Raw genomic sequence first — 20,435 nt, 5'->3', positions numbered from 1 at the left:
CTAAGTAGAAAGCTTCATTTTAAATTAATTCTAAAATGTAGCTCCAAGTAGGATGTTCATCCTACTACAGGAGTTTCCTGTTTTAGTGTATTGTATGAAAGCCTTTCACTCACCAAGTCAAGATAGATGAGTATGTGTTGTGACCTATTGTGCATCTGAAAATAAGACAATGGCTTGGTAGATCTATGTGTGCTCTCTGTCTTGACTTCCATCACTTATCTAGATGTGTACAACATGGTGCAGAACGGTACTTTCTGTAATGTAGTTTAATAGATAACATGTTGGCAGGCAAATATGATAATGCATGTACGTACCTTACGGACTGGGAACATAGTAAAGTGTACTTCCACGCCTAACTTCTGTGCAAAGCTTGTAGTATATGAAATGCAAATAAAGTACCTTCATTGTCAAAGTGTTAACATGTCATACATTGAACCTTTATATGATTTCATGACAATGCTCTGTTCATCAAAAGTGAAAACAACATGGTAACAAACAACAAAATACAAGTGTTCTAGTTTTATTTTTTTTTACACAACTTGCAGTTGCAGCTTTTCAGCCATGTTTTGAGTTGGGTTAAAATCCATTTTTCAATTTATGGAGATGTTTCCTCTGATACAATGGATACATTATCAAATTCTTGAATATAATCCAACAGTTCAGTCATTTACATTCAGCAACCCCAACAACACATTTTAAAAACATGCAGTTTACCCTAACAAGTCTTCTGGAAAACTCACACCATGGCCAACAGCTGAAAATGGCACACATATCTGTCCAAATCTGCAAATGAACACAGAACTGCAAAAAGGGCTCTAAAACTGATTAGCACCTCTCTACCATGAGTTTCAAACTGAGTTACAAATGATGCGTTAACCGACCTATTAAACTTAAGGCTTCTTTGTAAATTACACTGAATTGATTCAATATGTCAGTCACGCAATTTGTCCCCGTGTGCTATGTACAGCATTTGATTTGTAGACCTCTATGATGAAGAATGCATGCTTTGGAAAATAAAAACAAACTTACTTTCATACAGCGTTATCAAGGGTTATGTACATATTGCCATCGCTAACTTAAGTCCATGATAAGCACTAATTATAAGATGTTGGCTAATAATAGCTAGTGAGATCTCCACACTGCATCAAAGATCCTGTGGAGAGAAATGTGGGGGGAGGGGGGAATGCAGGGTGAAGCTGAGGAGGATACATACAAACGCCAGCACATAGAAATTCATGTACACTTCAACATTTACAAGAAATGGGTCTTCAGAACTCCCAAAGGTGCCTTAACTTACACTGTTTCGCTGAATTAGGGTAGATGGTGCTTTAAGTACAAAATGAAAAGTGACATTAAGCATTTATAACTGCAGCTTCTAAGGTCAATATTCTTGCCAAATTAAAAAGCGTCACTACAGCATTTACAACTAAACATTCCAAACATTTCTTAATGTACCTGTGCAAACCCAAAGTCTCCAAATCGGGGACAAAACACAAAGGACCTTTCTCCCTGGTTGTCCAGTTGTTTAGACCATGTTTAGTCAGAAACCCAAACGAGGAGGGGAGATAAATGTTTCATACACTCTCCTGCCTCTCGTCATCCACCAAAAAGTAATGAGGCCAAAAGAAAAGAAACAAAGGGAGATTTTCATTTATACAGACATGAGTCAACCAATAAACTCCATTTTCCCAATTTATGGCATTAAGTCCCATTCAACCTCTCCAAATAGCGAGTCTTTCAAAAACTTCAGCTGGATTGACTCTTTCCTCCAAGATGTGGTACCCAATCTGGTCTCAGCATCTTCATTTTCTATGTGGGGGTCAGTTTCCATTTGAGTGTTGAGTAACTGTGTGTGGCCAGGTCCGGCTCACTGTGGCTGGTAGCCAGCCATCCCAAAGCTGGGCTGGTTGGGCATCACTGGGCCAGGCTGAGGCTGAGACGGCTGAGTGCCGAAGCCTCCCATCCAGGCTGGTGACTGGGACTGCCTGCTAGGGGGGGAACACAGGGGGCTGGGGTTTAGGAAAACATAGTGCTAGAATGTAAATACACAAATACACAAGTCAATGGATTGAAAAAGACTTTAAAAATATAAAAAATGTTGTTTTTTTGTCACCTTGACATGTTCTGTGCGGCTGCCAGTATGGAGTCCCTGTGAGGACAGCAACAAATTGTGATTAAAAACAAAAACACGAGTAATACAGCACATCCAGACCTTATAACAACGGCATCATAAAACAGCACACAAAATTGGAAGTACACTTCTTCAGTCTGGAATTAAATCTACGTTTTTAACAGAACATAACTTTTCTCCTGTAGCAGTGATATCACCATCACCATAAACATGAAACATAGACCTGGGAGTCATGTCAAGTCTCCAACCACCACCAACAGGATTTAGTAATGTTTCAGTTTAAACATACAACATTTACATGACATGTTTGCACAAATGTTAGTCATTTAGTCTACAGAATCTATATCGTATTTGGGCTACATGCATATGTAAATGTGCCGTGATACGATGAACGATGCCAAACAGATCACTAACTTTGATGATCGCTGAAAAGCATCTTTTTGTGGATGTGGCCAATAATCATTTGAAATCATCATGAATCACAGAATGGAGCAAGATGACACTCACTCCATGCCAAATCCCTGCTGATTCCACGTCTGGCCGTACGTCATGCCGTAGGAGGGCACCTGCCAGCCATTGGTCATGTACTGTCCATACTGCTGCTGCTGTTGTTGCTGCTGGTGCTGCTGCTGTTGTTGTTGCTGTTGCTGCTGCTGGGGGGGGCTCCCATACACCTGATTCCATTGCCCCCACTGGCTGCTGTAGTCCATCTGGCATTAAGACATAGTGCGAAATCATTATGAATGAAAAATTAACAACATCTCTGACATTTTCATCATAAAGTCTAACAGTGCCTTACCTGTTGCACAGGTTTGGCCATGTCAGGGGACTCCTTGCCCCAGTAACATTTAACCATGTGGCCCTCAATGGCGGTTCCATTCACAGAGACAATGGCATGGGCTGCACTCTCATGAGTGGAAAACCTAATAGCGCAAAACAGCAAAACTTAAAGCATGAAATTAAAACTTAAGGAAAAAATTAAACGCCATCATGTACAGTAGTACAACGAGAAATGCAAATATATTTCACTTATGCTACAAGACTTCATTTGAAGAGAAAAGCAAAAATGTAACATTGATTAGTCCCATGTTTGAGACCCTTATTTGTGGGTTCACCTCTGATGCTGAGGCACAGCACCATCTAGTGGCCTTTTTGGACACTACACCCCAAATGCTTTGAACGGGGCAAATCATTGATTCACTTACAAGCTGGCCATACAATTAAATCACATACAAGGAGGCTATAAACTACCTAAACATTTAGGTACCATGTGAAAAACATGTATTTCATATGCCATATTTTCTATTTCTAATGAATCTAATCATGTTTCCTTTTAATGGCAGGCTAGCCACTCCAGTACACTGGTTTCGAGGTTGTGAAATTGAGCTGGATGAATAACTTGTCTAAGTCGCTGAAAATCCTTCAATCAAGCCTTTGGTCAGGCAACAATTGGGCAGAGGAGTAGCTAAACTATCAAACAGCCTAGCCCTAGTCATAAGAAATACAACCCACTGCCCATCACTGCCCAACTCATAATAACTTGCAATTCTACTCTTTCAGGCAAGTCTACTCTTATTTCTCACCTTGGCTTTCCTTGCCAAAACTCCACATTAACACAGCCTAACTGTTCCAATTGGGAGGCTTACACTCCTCTACTGGGATTTTCAGGTTTTTTTTCTCTTTCTTCTCCTTCACCTGCAACATGTGTTGCTCTGGATAAGGATAAAAATACCGTCCAGGCCCTAATTCCAGCGGTATTGCAATCGATCAAAGGGACCCTCACGCAGCATGGCCTAGGCCTTGAACATGCTAAAATGGGGTTGGCTAACCCTGCAGGCATGCCAGCACTGCGTCTGCATGGAGAAGAGCACCTTGCACAAGGGCGTCAATTAAAGGTAAATACCCCTTAGGCTCTCTACCACCTGACAAGCTATTGGCTGCTTTTCCACGTTCCATTAATGAAGAGGCTGAATCCGACTGGCCCATGCTGCTTCCTCCCAGCCAGATATCTGTAGAGGGTGAAGATCCTCCCTTGGGTGAGGCTACAGGCCCACAGCACCAACAACCATGTGCTAGACAGCCCTCTGCTCTCCCACACCGAGTGTAGACTAGGGTTCAAGTTCCCTTCTGCCCCCCGAAAAATGTATTCAGCTCTTCTACTGGACAGTCAAACACCAGCTAGGGTGCAAGCACATTGGTGTCCGTGTGGTATCAATGCGACAGCCTCCCACCTCTGTCTCCTCGTCCAGTATAAGCACTATAACTATAAGCCCAATGACTCGAGACACTGTGAACAGCTCTTCCTCCCTGCAGCCGCTAGAGAGGAGCATTGCATCACTGACAATTCAGAAGACCAGTTTAGCATCTGCTGCCCCCCTGTGGCCTTTAAGGCTAACTTTGCACTGGGTTTGGAAACAGGCTACAGGCTGCAATCTGCCCCCCTAATCTCAGGGTGTGCTCATGTCCCCTAATCTCAGGGTGTGCTCATGTCCCCTAATCTCAGGGTGTGCTCATGTCCCCTAATCTCAGGGTGTGCTCATGTCCCCTAATCTCAGGGTGTGCTCATGTCCACTAATCTCAGGGTGTGCTCATGTCCCCTAATCGCAGGGTGTGCTCATGTCCCCTAATCTCAGGGTGTGCTCATGTCCCCTAATCTCAGGGTGTGCTCATGTCCACTAATCTCAGGGTGTGCTCATGTCCACTAATCTCAGGGTGTGCTCATGTCCACTAATCTCAGGGTGTGCTCATGTCCACTAATCTCAGGGTGTGCTCATGTACCCTTTCCCAGAGCAGTCAACCTCTGTACTGAGGGAGGAAATAGATTCCCTATACTATAGGATTGTTCCGGCGGCAGAAACCAAGTCCAGCTTTAAAAGCCGGTACTTCATTGTGCTGAAAAAGACCTTAAAGACCTCAACAAGCATTGACGTTTCTTGACCTTCAAAGTGGCACCACATCAGGTGTTAACCTGAGACTGTTTTCCCACAGTGAATCTCAAAGAGGCATTTTGTCACATTGCCTTTTTAGACAAACGGTTTCTCCCCTTTGCTTTCGTAGGCACGGCATACAAATACCAACCAGTCCCTTCTCTTCCCTTCGGCCTTGAGCTGGCTCGGCACACACTTCCAACAGTGGCAGGGCCAGCCCTACTGCTGCCCAGACAGGCAGCTCTGAGCATAAGGAGTTCTTTAGAAAGCTCTCAGCAGGTTGCCAAAGAGCAAACACAGACTCTGCTCTCCCACACTAGTTGGCTGGGCTTCAGTGTAAATACCCAAAAGAGCGTGTTTGCTCCTACACAACGCATTACGCTCCAGCGGCTGATGTTGGACGGCCTGTCCAAAAGAGAGAGTCCAGACCTTTATTTCCTGTCATTCTCGCTTTTGGAAAGGGGACGAAAAGTTCGTTCCCACAAGTGTCTTTACCTCCTCTGTACGATTGCTGTGTTTCTCCTCGGCATGCTGCACAAAGGGATTTTCAGAGGTGGTTACTTGCACTCTCTCTGTGTCCCTCACACAATGATCACCTTGCTAGACACATCAGGTTGGGGAGCTGTTTTGGAGGGACAAATAGAAATGTGGTCAACAGCTCAATAGTCTGGTTCACTTCAACTTTCGAGTTGAATACGGTTCTCCCTAAAACACTTCCCGTCATGGGTTCATGTTCTGGTCCGCACAGACAACACCACAGGGGTTGTATACACTTGCAACACCCAATCCCGGATACTTCACAACCTGGCAGAATCTCTGCTGTTGTGGAGCAGTGAGCACCTGAGTGAAGACTCATGTGCCTGGGCATCTGAAGCAGGGGAAGGATCTCCTGTCACAAGGGAATCCACGCTTGTCAGAATGGTGTCTCCACCACAACGTTGTCAAAATGACTAAGGGGTCCTACCCCCACAGGCAAAAAGATGTGACTCCCCAGACCGTAATGGTGCTGTTGAGTATGTGGGCATTCCCCCTGAAGCAGATCAACAGAGGTCTACCTACACCTTTACACAGACTTCTGTTGAAGAGATTGAAATGAAGGTGCTTTACCAAGGGGCTAGTGTGCATCAGTGTTCAATTGCAGCGATTTCATCTTGTCTGCATGAACTGTTTGAAGAGGGCAAAGCCAATTTGAAGCTAAGCGCCCATCTTTGGCCTCGAGCAACAGCTAAATGAGTGTGTGAACTGCTCCCATTCACAGTGCGCCTCCTATGCACTCAACTCACCACAGATAATTCTAAGGTGCTTCCACAGACTATTTTGTGCCTTCATTCTTCAGCACATATTAAGCTACTTTCTGTCTGCTGCCCCCCAATTTACACTGACGAGGAGCGGATATTGCACACCTGATATTTGAACCTACTTACTACAGTCTTATATAAACAGGATAAGGATTTTCAGATCATCTGACCAACTGTTTGCACAGTCCTCATGGACTTGGGCTTTGTCAAAGCGTCTTTTACACTGGACTGTGACGGCTATTAAAGCCTCCTTCAAAACAAAAGGTGTAAGCTTGCCACAGGTCAACGCCCACTCTACACATGGTATGGCGCCCTCTTGGGCATTATTTCACTGCATAGACCTAAAGCAGATCTGTTTAACTGCTGATTGGACCAATTCTCTTACTTTCTTTTATCATTGGAGGTCATAGCACCATCATTTGTGCAGTGTTTTGTGATCAGGCCCATGTATACCTGGTGTGCCTACAGGGTTACACTGGGTGAGAAGCGGGTTGCTTTATAGCTCTTCATATTCCGGGACCATTTTAGATCCCCATTTGTGAGCTCTGTCTCACAAAGTGACCAAAGGAGAACGTCAGGTTTCTTTGAAATCTCCATTCTCTGAGAGAACGGAGTAAGACACAGCTCAGGGCAGTTCTGAAAGCAACTTGCTATAAAGGGGTGAACGATGGATGGTGGGTTAAAGAGCATATGAGATAGGCTTCCAGCCTGCCCAATCATTGCCTGCATAAAGGCTTGATTGTAGGTGTTTCAATGAGTTAGATGCAAGCATCAAGTTCCCTATTTGTGAGCTGTGTCTCACTCCGTTCCCTCTGAACTGAAGTTTCAAAGAAACCGAACATTCTATCAACACCAGCAGTAGTAATAGTAATAGATAGGGAAGTGAAAATAGTCTGTTACAATCTACCTGATGAACGAATAGCCTTTTTCTGGAAAAACTCGGATCTCCATTATTTGCCCAAATGGTGAAAACGTCTGTCGCATAAGGTGCTCTGCAGTTGAGAGGGAGGTGGAAGGTAAAGTTTAATAGTTGTGCAAGTCATTTGTTTATTATGCCAAATATTTATTTAAAAAAAAAGATTAAGTACTCATCAAAGACAGAAAAAGGTCTTACCGGAGAGGCCAGACTGAATCCCCCCACAGTACACTGTACAGTTCTGAGGGCTCGACTGGTTCACCACATCTTCAAATCTCAGCTGCTTTGAGCTGTCTGAAAGTTCACATGCAAGTTGTTCTCATGATTGCATACTTAAAAACAGTCTGGCATGTGCACCAGTAGCTACTATGGTTTCAAGGTGCTATACAAAAGAATCTTAGTTACTAAAGATGAAAGACTAAAATATGAAGTGTGAGTGTGAAGAAAGAACAGTTTGATGCATTGAAATGTACTGTGCTGCTGATAGCTACTTAAATTAGCATGCTAACCATCTTACTTTGGTCATGCCTCCATAACACCACTTTGTAGGCCTACCTCAAGAGTGGAGTATAAAATCAATTAGCTCGCTGGCAGCTAGCCAAAATAGCATATTTTGCATAAAGCTCCATTAACAGATCACCTTGTTCATGGTTCAATCCATCTGGCTGGGTAACCCATTTCAAGGTTCAGTCTGTACTTGGATGTTTGAGTTGTTAGTTTATCACAGGGAACTGTTCATGACTTACTCTCTGGTATGTTCTTGGGAGCAGGAGGCTTCCGTGAGGCCCAGTTGGTTCTGATCTGCCGCCCACCCAACCACTGTCCTCCCATGTGCACAATGGCATTCTCTGCATCCTGGAAACAAGGGAAAACACAAAGTTTCCTGACTAGGTTCTAAACATGATGTCCAAAATTAAGATGAACTGTCTGAGTGGCTACTTTATTCTGCACTGTTATCTAATACGACTCAAACGATTTATCTAATCACACCATTTCTCACATTCTAAAAGCTATAGACAACGTCTGTCTATTACTGTCTGATGCGTCCTTCCTTCTTAGTTTACACTACACCCATTCAGGCTTTTATTCTATGTCAGGAGTCTATCTTGTCTTGTATCTGTAAAATGATGTAGGAGAATAAACAGAAATAGAAATAACCTTCACTCTGTGTTGCTGCTCTGGAGCCTTACCAGTTTGTTATAGAAGGACACAAATCCATACCCCTTAGATTTCCCCGTTGTCATATCCTTCACCACACGTGCATCACTGCAAGAACAGGTCACAGCAGAGTCAGGGGATGCATTACAGTCTCTCACGAGATTAAAGAAAAGGAACCACACACACATTGCACTGAGAATCACTCCTTTTTTGCCCAAAAGCTAGCCAGCTAAAGCTATCTTTCTCATTTTCCCTCAACTCTAAACACTGAGGCAAGACTTCATTTGAAAAGAAAATCAACGAAAAACAAGTACGTAACCATGCAACCTACACTAATCCTTAATCATGATTGTTTTCTTTAAGTATTTACTATTTACATTTTTCTTACATTCAACAGTGCCAGCTTTAACCCTGAACATTAAAATGATTAAGGCTTTCAAATAAAGGTCATTTCTTTTTACTAGTAACCATGCATTTCTAGATTTTGCTGATGGTTCTCAGCCTACCAGTAGAAATATACAGAATATATATGCATGTATATTATGAATAGAAATATCAAAGAGAAAAAAGGAATTAAACGGCATACATGGCCTGTTAACAGATTTCTTTATTTTTCCTGGTCAATTCTTTACCACCAATATGGAGTTTGGGAAGCTGCAAATTTCGAAAAATTGACATTTTCAGAATTTTAGGAGAGTAAAACTAGAATCAACACATCTAGGCAAAACCATCGTTAAATAACATTTCTTTTAAAAACACAAGTCTAAAAGTAAAATACTGGTGTTGGTTAAAAAATTCTACACTACGGCAAAAGGTTAATAACAATATTATTGCAGTTTAAAAATGTAAGAAGAATGAATAGATGGAATAATAAAAAAATCTACATCTGAGTTTTCCAGTGTGCACAGTTCCTTGCTGTAAGCCTTCAAGCTCCTGTCCAATCCTATGAGCATTCTGTAAAATAACCAGAGCGCTATTACTGAACTGACACTCACAGCTGGGAGCACTGACAGTTGTTCAGGTTGTACAGTCACAAAAAGGTGGAACTGCCTTTTAACACGTTAAATGACATTCAAGAATACTTACCATTTCCTAGAAGATTAAAAAAAGCACGAAGGAAAAGACTACAAACACATTCAGCATTACAAAGCTTTGTAGTGGAAATAATTACTTTCTGTTCAGACGGAAAAAAACGATTTTCTGAGTTCAAATTAGAGGATACAGAAGTGAAATGGTTCACATACGACTGTGTATCCTATCTCAATCAACTTCATGAGCTAGCCGATTTGAAACATGAATTCTACCTCTGGGTTCACAAGAACTAGCATATTAGATCAAGGTGTCAACAGCACATATGAGGGGACATTCCCTTTCTGAACCAGGAATACCCAACCCAGGAGAACCAATTCTTTAATTGCTGCTCTAAAAGGTTTAAAACGAATCTCAAGAAATGCAAAAGCTTGGTACGAAGAGCTGCTTTTCGCATAAAAGGTAAAGTTCAGGCAGAGACTTATGGCACGTCCTTACTTCTGTGCATACAGGAACACAGAGTGAGACTATATTATGAGGAATTTATATAAAGGCGAAAATATAAAAAGAATTCTAGAAAAATGTAAGCCTACCATTTATAAGGGATTACATGGAATAATTTAAAATAACTTGTTTGCCCTCTGCGATAACTGACCTCGTGAGCAGAAACCTTGAGAGGTTTAATGCAAAACTTACGAGATTTTTCCAAATGGGGCAAACGCAGCTTTGATATCTTCAGTAGTTATCTCTGGACTCAAATCACCCACAAAGACATGGAAGTGATCTGAAATGACAAAAGCAGAATGTTCAAAGACATGGAAGTGGGAACAATCAAAAATTTGCAAATAGATATTAGAGAATGACATTTTTGCTGAAAACACTGAAAATCACCAAAATACTTACTGGATGTATCTTTCTTTTGGCTACTTGGAGTTGTGGCCCAATTTACCTTCACCTCCTAATAACAAAATATTAAAACACATTAATTGGTGGTCAATTATGAGTCCTCAACCAATACTCAATAGCATACTGGACCAACAAAAAGCAGCAGTATATATGGTTATTTTGTGATCTGTTTCATCACAATACAGGGGATAAATTTGACGAAATCTAAATGTTTTAAAAATTGGCATTTTATGGGTTGAAAATCATGTAGATTGGACCAGTTGGTTCTACGTCATGCTAGACTCTCAGTCCCTCCCAACTCTTTAGCATTTTTCAGAACTATGCAGTGGAGCTCGGGGAGCAGCAATGCTGTGTTCCATTAACCTCGGAAGTAGGAGCTGGGAATGATGTCCCATCGAAGTTAACAGCTTCTAGCCAGGTTGGCCGTTTCAACTGGAATGCCCCTCATTAGCAGTTCTTTCCAATTGATGACAACGCATTAAGCAATATTTGACACAAACAAACACTGTAGCAACGTTTCTACAGATAGAAGTTGGACAGTACTGTGTGTATGACTGATTTAATGAGGCATAAATAAGCCAGAATTGCTAATAAACAGTATATTACAAATGCTTTCACTACTGTTGATGTGTTGAGCAGCCAGTTGGAGTTTGAGGTCGGGAATGGTGAGGTTCAACCGACTTTCTAAAGCCAGAAATCCTTCATGAGGGCATTCCTGTTGGAAATTCCGACTTCCCAGTCAAAATGGAACGCAGCATATCACTGGAAACTAGACTTTGATAAATTTGCCTTACAAAGCTTACTAAAAAGAAAGACTTATTCACATAATCAATCCCATAACAAGTACATGAGGATGTAACAGTGAAAGTTGTTGAAGCAACAGCAGTCTAGAAGTATAAAAGTTACATGCCGGTTACCAGATTTCAACAGAACACTGGAATGTAAACTTTTAGCTCCTTTACCTTCCCAAGGATCTTCCTGCCATTCATGGCTGCCAGCGCAGCAGCAGCATCCCTATGCTCAAAGAACTCCACAAAGCAATATGGGTCATTGCTTGTATGCTGCAAAACAGATACAGAAATCTAGGAGAAATTGGTTGAGCATGAGTCATTGTAAAACAAGATTTAGTTGAAGAGAAAATTATTCATAAATATGCCACATACATTCAAATACACACAAATAACAGTCAGTATGAAAAAATACTAGCCTATGCGATTATAACCAATTATATACGGCACCAAGAACCTTTTAAAGCAAATATATTAGCCCTTCTTTCTAGCCACAAGCTTAAACTTTCCTCTTGAAATTCCTCACTGTATCAATACTTTTGAAAAACACTTCACAATGAATCAGTGGCAGACAGGTTAATCAAGGGTTATCAATAATAATTTGTCAGCACCATATTGGTCCATTGTCATAGGTTAACTTGATGAATGTAATTGTGTGGCCTTAACTTTAAAAATTGACCATGAAATGCTTAATTACGTCAGGATATATATATATATATATATATAAAAAAAAATGGTGTACATTTTCAAAAATCCATTTGACAGGTTTGTTTAATGATAAGGGAATCTTAAATTAAACTTTAATAAATAAAAATAACAACTTCTTAAGACAAAGGGTTAAGCTTAAGACAAAGTTGTCAAGGAGGTAATACCCAGAAATGTATTTTGTAATCATTGAATTACAATTAGTTTGCCTACAGACTGGATGTCAGCCACACTGCCTTTATACAAACATATTTTCACCCTCAGCAGAGATTAACTGAATTTCAAAAACATCACAGTAAGCTATGTTCCACCAAAAACAAGTAATCGCAATGATCGACACAACAACATTAATGAGTAGGTTAATGATTTTGAAATCCCTTACCTCTGTTATCATTTTACAGCTTTTACAAGGTCCTATCTGTGTGAACAACTGCAGAATTAGGTTCTCCGTGACATCTCTTGACAGGTTTCCCACGTATCTTCAAATAAAAAGAAAATATGCATAAATCTCAAGTGATGAGCTGAACAAGAGGAATACTTTGGGTATCTTCAAAATACGAACAACCCTTGACTGATACCCCTTGTAGGCCTACCATCGACGAATAACATAACATTAACCTTAGATTTTTCAGCACATGGATATTGATGATAGGACATTTAGGCGGTGTGTGAGGGAGGACAAAGCAAGAATGATAATATAACCTATTCAGAAAATGACCTCAGCTCAGCCGCTAGGTCGCTAAATCGGCCTGACGTTACAACTAACTTACTGGAAACATTCAGTGTTCTCTGCAGGCCAAATATCTGTGACTGTTTCTAAAGTTAGCTAGAGACAGCTACCGGTGTCTAGCAAGTTGAGACAATCCAACTAACACTAGCAGTTTTAATGGGCACAGGCGAACATTTAAACAGGACATTTTCCCCATTCGCGTTGGGGAAACAATCAAAGTGTCATGCACTATGCGAGAGTTGTGACAGTTGGGCATGACGATACATTTCTAAGCTAGCCTTGTTGTCAGAATGGCATTTATTCTAGCTGGTTTGCTACCTCTGAAGCTAGCAAGCTAGCCAGTAAAATAAATGTCACGCTAGCAGCAAATTGCACTGCTTGCAGCCATCCAGTCTGGCTATCTTGGAGTTGTTAGCTGATGAACTTAACAGATAACCTAGCTAACAACAACAGCAAGCTAACGGCAATACATTCCAGGTAACCGTATACTTGCATAGGGTTGTTTGAGGGTCTGGCTTTCGTGTTTTCTTTTCTTTTATCTAACAACACAGAGCAAATATGCCACTATCGTTAAAGACTATAAGTTAGCTGAATAGGCTAGCTTGTTGCCTAACCTACAAAGACAGGAGGGTGTCATCAAAGGATAACGTTAGCTAATGTTAACGTTAGCTGGTCAGCTAATTAGCCAGTGTGCTATCGTTAGAATAGCTGCAGAGGGACTTCGATTTTGGTTTGCCGTCTATAGTCTTGTGAGCTACTTACAGTGTTTTGGGGTGGCAATCGTCTTCCATGTTCAGATACCGATAGGTTTATTATTACAAAATGTTATTACTCGTGACTCTCTTGACGAATACCAACAACAGTCTTGTAAATTTATTTCCAAGGTAACTCAGCGCTTAACGTAGAAAATGGCGGAAACCGGCAAGTTAGGAAACACCGACCGACTTGGCACATGCGCAGAACTGTGTTTGAGAATATTCTAATTACCGTACAATGTTACGACATAAAACTTATATACGGTTGTGAGTGACTGTAATGTGCTGTGGGTTAGTAGTAGGCTAAGTTTGTGTGCTTGAAAGCAAAATCAGGGGAGGGGAGATATGTCTGAAAAAGATGAAGGTGTTTCACATGTCCTTAAATACCCGTATAGGCCTATCATAAATTAATCTCGTGAAAAAGACCTGTCAACGATGCTATTTCACCTAAGAACTAGAAAATGCATTTCCTGAAGGAAATACCAGTGCATGAAATGCAAAAGTTAAGAAAGAAAAGAAAGAAGAAGGAACGAAGAAAGGAAAGAAGAGTGGAAGAATGAAAGAAAAAAGGAAAGAAGGAAAGAAGAAAGGACAGAAGAGTAAAAGAAGGAAAGAAGAATGGAAGAAGGAAAAAAGAAAGGAAAGAAGAGTGAAGAAGGGAAGAAGAGTGGAAGAAGGAAAGAAGAGTGAAAGAAGGAAAGAAGAAAGGCAAGAAGAGTGGAAGAAGGAAAGAAGAGTGAACAAGAGTGGCCCTGGATAAAGAGAGAGTGAAAATATTGAAAAAAGGAGATAAAAATGGAGTGAAGTAGAAAGATTGAGTGTGAGAGAAAGTAGACTGAGAGGGATAGAGAGAAAGATGGAGAGATGGAGTGAAAAAAGTAGAGAATGGAAGGTGTCTTAATGTTCCTAGTTAAATTGAGAGGGACAGAGAGAAGAGGTTCCTTGGATTTGGCGCAGGTGTCAGTGAAGCACAGGTGCAAGCCAGTTTAAAGACCCTGATGTCATAATGGCCCAATGTAAGTCAATGGGAGAAATTTATATTCGTTTTTCTTTAATATTTTAAAAAGTATAAAGTTAAGAAAAGTGAAAAATACATAGCATAAGTGTCCTTTACCAGACCTACGCGACAAAGTTTGAATGAAGTTTCTAAGTTAAGCGGTTCGAGCTGAATTAATCGCAGAAAAAGGTAACAAGAAGAAGAAGAAGAAGAAGAAGCAGAAGCCTAGGAATAACAATACAGGGCATTTCATTCACTGTAATGATAGGAAAATAGTGTAGCCTATACATTTTAACAGAATTTAGAGTTTCGATTGTGTGATGCAATATGACCGTTGCGGCGCTGGCACACTGTTAAATGTTAAACTATGAAAGGGAATATGTGTCTATGTCTATTCATTTTTTGTGCATGTAAGAACATAATCTTGATGTTACAATTGCTCGAGGGCCCTATATAGAGAAATGTTGACGTCCTTTAACATTTTTAGTAAAACAAAACACCACGGTATCCCCTCAACGTGGGGAAATTACCGGACCATGTTGTAACAGGGACACGGCGAAATATAGCTATAACTGGACGCTTGGTAGCCTACTTAGTGTCATATTTCAGATTGAATGGTTTAGCTGCCGCTAGGCTATTGCAGTTGGACGTTGACTGATGTATGTTAAACAGCTGACAATAATCGAACTGCTACATTCTACTATAATCAAGAGGGTCGCTTGCTGAACTAGACCCTAGGAGAGCTAGAACTTTCCCCCCTTACTAACTAGTTGTGCTTTCATCGAGCGCATTCTGGAAGGCCAACCCCTCTTCTGCTACGTCACTGAATTGATTCTTTAAAGCATCCGCGGAGTTATTGCCATGGCTCAATATTCAAGACCGAAGATTTCTCAGAGCATGAAGACGCAGTCTCCAATGGTTGCAATGGCCACAAACGACCCTCTTCCTCCGGGTTGGGAAATTAAAATTGATCCACAGACTGGATGGCCATTCTTTGTGGATCACAACAATCGGATAACTACATGGAATGATCCAAGACACGATGGTAAAAAGGTAAGAGGTGTTCTTTTGACAACCCGCTAGGAGTCCGTTTATTGCGGTGTAAGTTTTTTGCTGTTATGAAACGGTGCTGGTCAGCTTGCATGCGTAAGTAAAGCTTGTTATTTTTTTAAAGTTAGATGACAAGTCGTGTCATTAATAGACGGGGCTGGAACGTTCATTAACCTTGCATGACTCATAAGGCTACGCGTAAGAGTCTTCGGATACAACGTTAATAACATCTCTGTGGTCTGAAGAACGAAATTATTATTATTTCAAACAGTATGTATACGACACGGGACATAGAAAACATGCCTTCGAAAAAACATTGTGCCATAATGTTGCGACGACGGTCGCAGCCGATAGTGATTCATCATGTCCCTAAATAGTACAGGACTAGCTCACCATTGTGACAGGAACTAGTAGCCCACTACCAACCTTAAATGTTTCTGTATTGAGGTAAGCTTGGCTGGTTTCTGCATGACGCAATGCAGTCCTATGCTAAGTCATGCCTTTGAATGATTGACCACCTCCATAAGGTTTTAAAGATTCTCGTGTTACCCATGCGTTTGTTCATGATTACAGAACCCCGTGCCCGAAAGTTTCCCATACAAGGGGCTTGAGGCGGATCCTCTATCTCCCGTTAACTTCCAGTAACTCCCCATGCATAGCCTACACGAGACAGACACTGTGCAGCCTACATTGATCCTAGCTGTAGTTTTAAAAAGTTTTGTTCTTTAATTCAATTTAGAGAACGCCTTTTATTGTCTTAAGAGATTCAATTTTTTTTTGTCGACCCCTGAAGTTGTCTTCCAGATTTGTTTGTTTGTAAGACCACTTGCTCTTGTCCAAAGTTAGTGTCATGAAGAATCTGCTGGAAAGACACAGCTGCCAGGAGATAAAATGGGTGCAACGCCGGTTGTGTGCTGCGACCGTGTTAAAATGGCAGAGGACACTGGGGTTGTTAAGATTTGTTCTGATGATAAATATTTTCAAGACTTATAAAAAAGAATTCTTATAAATAGTTCAGTCAGAAAATAATAATAAACTAAGTCCATGGTGTTCAACATGAATTGGATGACATCTTTGAAAATGCTTTTAATGGTTTGAAAGACTTTCTGGAACCATTCAGTAATAACCAGTTCAGTATCCTCTTGTGTGTTTAAAAACGGGTGCCATCAGCTGAACAGCAGCCTGGATGCCATCCGTTTGTACGCGTTCCACTGATTGCTGCCTTCTCGCTGAACAAATTCTCCTTCAGTCGTAATCACTGCTGTCTCTGCGTAAGTGATCTGAAAGATGTTACTTTTGACATCACCCAGAGACATTTCCCAAAACATGCACTGCTTGTTATTATTCTGGCTCAGCCAGTCCAGATTTCCAGGCGTAAACTGCCTATACGAAAGGCCAAAAACATGGTATCACACAGACATCGTCAAAGGGTGACCAGCACTTCAATATTTTACCAGATGCCTCATATGAAATGTTTTCATTCATTTTTTTGGGAAACTCACTTTCTCAAGTTGACAGCCAGTTTATTGTAATACAGACTCTTGAAAGTATTTGGCTGGAGTGATGTCCATTTTTCCAGATATTGTAATTCAATTAATTTAGTTTTTTCGTAAAGATGACAGCATCCAGTGTTTTATGTTCAGTTTTTATTATCTCATGGTATTTTAATGTCCCTACTCACTCTGTTTACCTCTCCAGATCAGCCCAAATGGGCCGTGTGTTCCCATTGAGGCTTTCCCACAGGAGGCCCAGAAGGGCTTTGTCAGAGAGATGAAGCATCCTGTTCTCCGCCAAGGCTACGTCCCCATTGCAGTGCACCATGACAATGTTGATCTCCGCCAGCCCTGTTTCTCATACGTCCAGCCATCTGGCCTACAGAACATCAGAGCAGAGGGACGCACTCCCTCCCCTACGCCAACCATTCACTGCCGGGCCCGATCTCCTGTGCACATCAACTCAGAGAGTTTCCATAGTGATCCCCACTGTACATCGTGCTCACCTGTTTCACAAGGACCAGAGGTGAGACATTAACAAAATTTGACTTTTGTGTACCATCTCATTGTCATTTTGAGTTATTACATAGATGGTACACTGTAGACATACGTCACAGACACTGACATCTAAAAAATGTGTTTTTTTTGTTTTGTTTCCTTTTACTTTTAACTTTAACTAATAATCTTGAATGGTATTTTCTTTTAGGTTCAAGGAATGAGTCCACACACAGTCCCACTCCTCCAGCCCTCTCGACCCAGCAGCACTGGTCTCCAAGCAGGCTACATCCCCATTCCAGTTATTCATGAGGGGGCAGGAGGTGCAACACAGCCTCAGATGAACCCCACTTACCACTCCCAGTATTACCCTCCTGCGCACACAGAGTACCAGCCCTCCTACCACTGCCGGCAACCGGAGGAGAGGGGGGGCATACATCACGGGCCCATGTCAGTCCCTCGAGATAATAGAGTACATCGGGAGAGTGCGCTCCCTATCCACATCACACAGAGCCGTGACATGCCACCCCACATGAGAGCCCAGTCACCAGTCAGATCCCAAGTCATGGGAGAGAAGCCACAGGTAAGAGTTCCATTAAAGTGTCCTCTTTTTATCTGAATATTTATTTTAACATGAAACATTGATATGGCTGTTAAAAATATAAAAAATACCAGGTATTATGTTTTTTTTTGTACCCCATCATCATATGAACAGTCGCATTTTCACATTTTGTGCAATTGATTTTAATTGATTATTATAGCCATCTTCTTCATTTTTGTCCAGGTGCAGCATCAGATTTCACAAAGAGATTCTGCCCCTAAAATGGAAAGGGAGTTTCCCATCAGCCACGCAGTTCAGAGTGAGGAATTTCATAGACCTACAGCTGGAACACAACAACCACAACACCAGCCACAGCCAACACCAACTCAGCAAGTACATCAACAACCCCCACAGCAAACATATCAACAACCACCACAACAAACATATCAACAACCACCACAACAAGCATATCAACAACCACCACAACAAGCATATCAACAACCACCAAAGCAAGTGTATCAACCACCACCACCACAAGCATATCAACAACCACCACAGCAAGTGTATCAGCAACCACCACAGCAAGCGTATCAGCAACAACCACCACAGCAAGCATATCAACAACCAGCACAGGCCCCACAACAGCCCCAGCATCAGCCACAAGAGACTGCCAAGATCACTATCCATGTCCCAGACAAATCAGACCATCAGGAGCCAGTTGCTCCAGCACAAGAGGTTTTGCCACCAAAAACAGAGCCTGAGGTTTCAGCTGACCTGCCACCGCCAAGTCATCCTGGCCTGATCAAAGTGCAGAAGACTGTGGGGCGGGTGGACAAACTGGCAGCAGAGGTAAAGTTATTCAATGGCAAAAAGAATGACAAAAAGTATATGCTGCTGGAGGAGATGTTGACCAAAGAGCTACTAGCCCTGGACTCGGTGGACCCTGAAGGGCGGGTGGATGTACGCCAGGCAAGACGAGATGGTGTCCGTAAAGTCCAGACCATCTTAGAGTACCTAGAGACTCTGGGTGATCAGCCACCACCATCAGAGCCCGAGGCTGTGCCATCAAGTGAGATCTCTGAGGGTGAGGTCACCAGTCTAGAACAGAAAGGCGAGCCAAGTATGATCGGCCAGGTAGATATAGAGATGGCAAAGGAAATATCCTAATGACTGTGGATCCAAAGAGTTTGAAATGTCAGTTGCTGAATGCAAGAACTTTGGAATGTCGTCTTGTCCATCTTCTTCTGCTTCTCACCTGCCATCCCTTGCTATCCTTAGTTTGTACTGCTGCGGTTGAGTTGCATGCTTAAATTATTTAATGTTTTCTGCTCTCCAACATTTAATGTGATTCGTTGCTGAGTGTGATTCTGTGTTATATGATGTAAAGCAATGTTGTTGCCTTTCACCAAGCTAATTACCTTGTAGCAGGACCAGAGTCGTGACAGCTATATCCAGAAATGAGATTTATCGAAGTGGCCTTCATCCAAAAGCAAATATTTGTTTTTGACGTAGATCTTTGACTTTTGTCCTTTTTACAATTGAGTGGTGACTGTGAAGCTTGAATTCAAAGATGAAATGCCCAGATTCAATTTTTTGTTGGTGAAAGAGCTATTGGCTAAATAAAAGTCAAATATTAGCCTGCACTCAGTTTTATTCAGGTTCTTTAAAAGAGCCTACTTTTCTAACCAATCACCATCACTTTATCACTGGTGGATATGTTATGATCACGGTAGTATTTGCTGTATTTTGTTGTGGATTTTTTGGGGAATTCTTTTATCATAAAGTGATCTTGTCAGTGGTGTTACTGTGCGGCTCTCAGTCCATATTGTGCTGCTTCTCCCAATGCCTGTTTTATGATATTGGCACTTCTATCACTATAGTATTGAAATAAGTTTACAAATGAATATTACTTTAAATTATATTCATATTAATGATTCTATATTTTTACTCAATATTTTTGTGCCAAATGTTTTTACGATGCGAAGATCTATTGTAAAAGCAGCCCATGATGTCCATTAAAATGTGTGAGAAATACATATATATACATATGTGGATGGTAAAAAATATATAAATGTATAAGTCAAATTCTAAATCTTACATGGTCACTGGTCAATGTGAGCCACAATATCTGCATCAGGTGTCAGTGGCTACGGTGTAGCAAGAGAATGCAGCATTGGTTGCAGTGTGTCTGTGAAACTGAACACAATGTTCCTCACAGCTTAAAAGTTGCCATTTGTGGCCGTGTTGACATCTTGAGGTCATAGCTGCATGGCTGTGAATAAAATGTTTCTGAAAATGCTAATGCCATTGAAGTGAGTCCTTTATATCATGTTTCTTTATAATAGCTTTCTGCCAGACCTCTTAATGGATTATAGCATGCACTCATTCCAGTCTGCTCATCACAGCTAAAGAACACAACAGATCACAAAATGTCACTATAATTTTGCCAAAACTACTATAATTAACAGAATGTAATCATGCTTTCAAGAGGAGTAAGGAAATTAATGGAATAAACA

General features: G+C 41.3%; 2 protein-coding genes across 5 annotated transcripts; one reads left to right on the top strand and one right to left on the bottom strand.

Annotated features, from left to right (window-relative positions):
* Positions 1-504: 504 nt before the first annotated feature.
* On the bottom strand, positions 505-13,518 carry tial1 (TIA1 cytotoxic granule-associated RNA binding protein-like 1). Of its 4 annotated transcripts, none has more exons than XM_080849257.1 (13): positions 13,351-13,518; positions 12,241-12,337; positions 11,328-11,447; positions 10,363-10,417; positions 10,156-10,243; positions 8,463-8,538; positions 8,019-8,127; positions 7,471-7,566; positions 7,264-7,348; positions 2,931-3,054; positions 2,639-2,841; positions 2,114-2,149; positions 505-2,009 (listed from the first exon to the last, which is right to left on the bottom strand). In XM_080849257.1, the coding sequence occupies exons 1-13, from the start codon at positions 13,377-13,379 to the stop codon at positions 1,868-1,870; spliced, it is 1,260 nt and encodes a 419-aa protein (XP_080705383.1). In that variant the 5' UTR covers positions 13,380-13,518; the 3' UTR covers positions 505-1,867. The 4 variants fall into 4 exon arrangements, with proteins under 4 accessions (XP_080705383.1, XP_080705386.1, XP_080705384.1 ...); XM_080849260.1 differs by having other exon boundaries at positions 505-1,988; XM_080849258.1 differs by having other exon boundaries at positions 11,328-11,426.
* A 1,683-nt stretch (positions 13,519-15,201) lies between these two features.
* Positions 15,202-20,188, top strand: bag3 (BCL2 associated athanogene 3; the record flags this gene model as incomplete). Its single annotated transcript, XM_080849466.1, has 4 exons — positions 15,202-15,393; positions 17,089-17,409; positions 17,590-17,961; positions 18,163-20,188. The coding sequence occupies 4 exons, from the start codon at positions 15,202-15,204 to the stop codon at positions 19,084-19,086; spliced, it is 1,809 nt and encodes a 602-aa protein (XP_080705592.1). The 3' UTR covers positions 19,087-20,188.
* Positions 20,189-20,435: the final 247 nt, after the last annotated feature.

Source organism: Sprattus sprattus, assembly GCF_963457725.1.
Source record: "Sprattus sprattus genome assembly, chromosome: 12".
NCBI classification, from domain to species: Eukaryota; Metazoa; Chordata; class Actinopteri; order Clupeiformes; family Clupeidae; genus Sprattus; species Sprattus sprattus.
Note: the sequence above shows the minus strand (reverse complement) of the source record. Positions and strands in the feature narration are given on the sequence as shown.

Coding starts and splice junctions, on each gene's coding strand:
- tial1 (XM_080849257.1), bottom strand. CDS start 13,379: ATGGAAGACGATTGCCACCCCAAAACACT. Junction 11,448..12,240: donor GCTGTAAAATGATAACAGAG/GTAAGGGATTTC, acceptor AATTTCTCCTAG/ATTTCTGTATCTGTTTTGCA. Junction 8,128..8,462: donor TGTCCTTCTATAACAAACTG/GTAAGGCTCCAG, acceptor CCTTGTTTCCAG/GATGCAGAGAATGCCATTGT.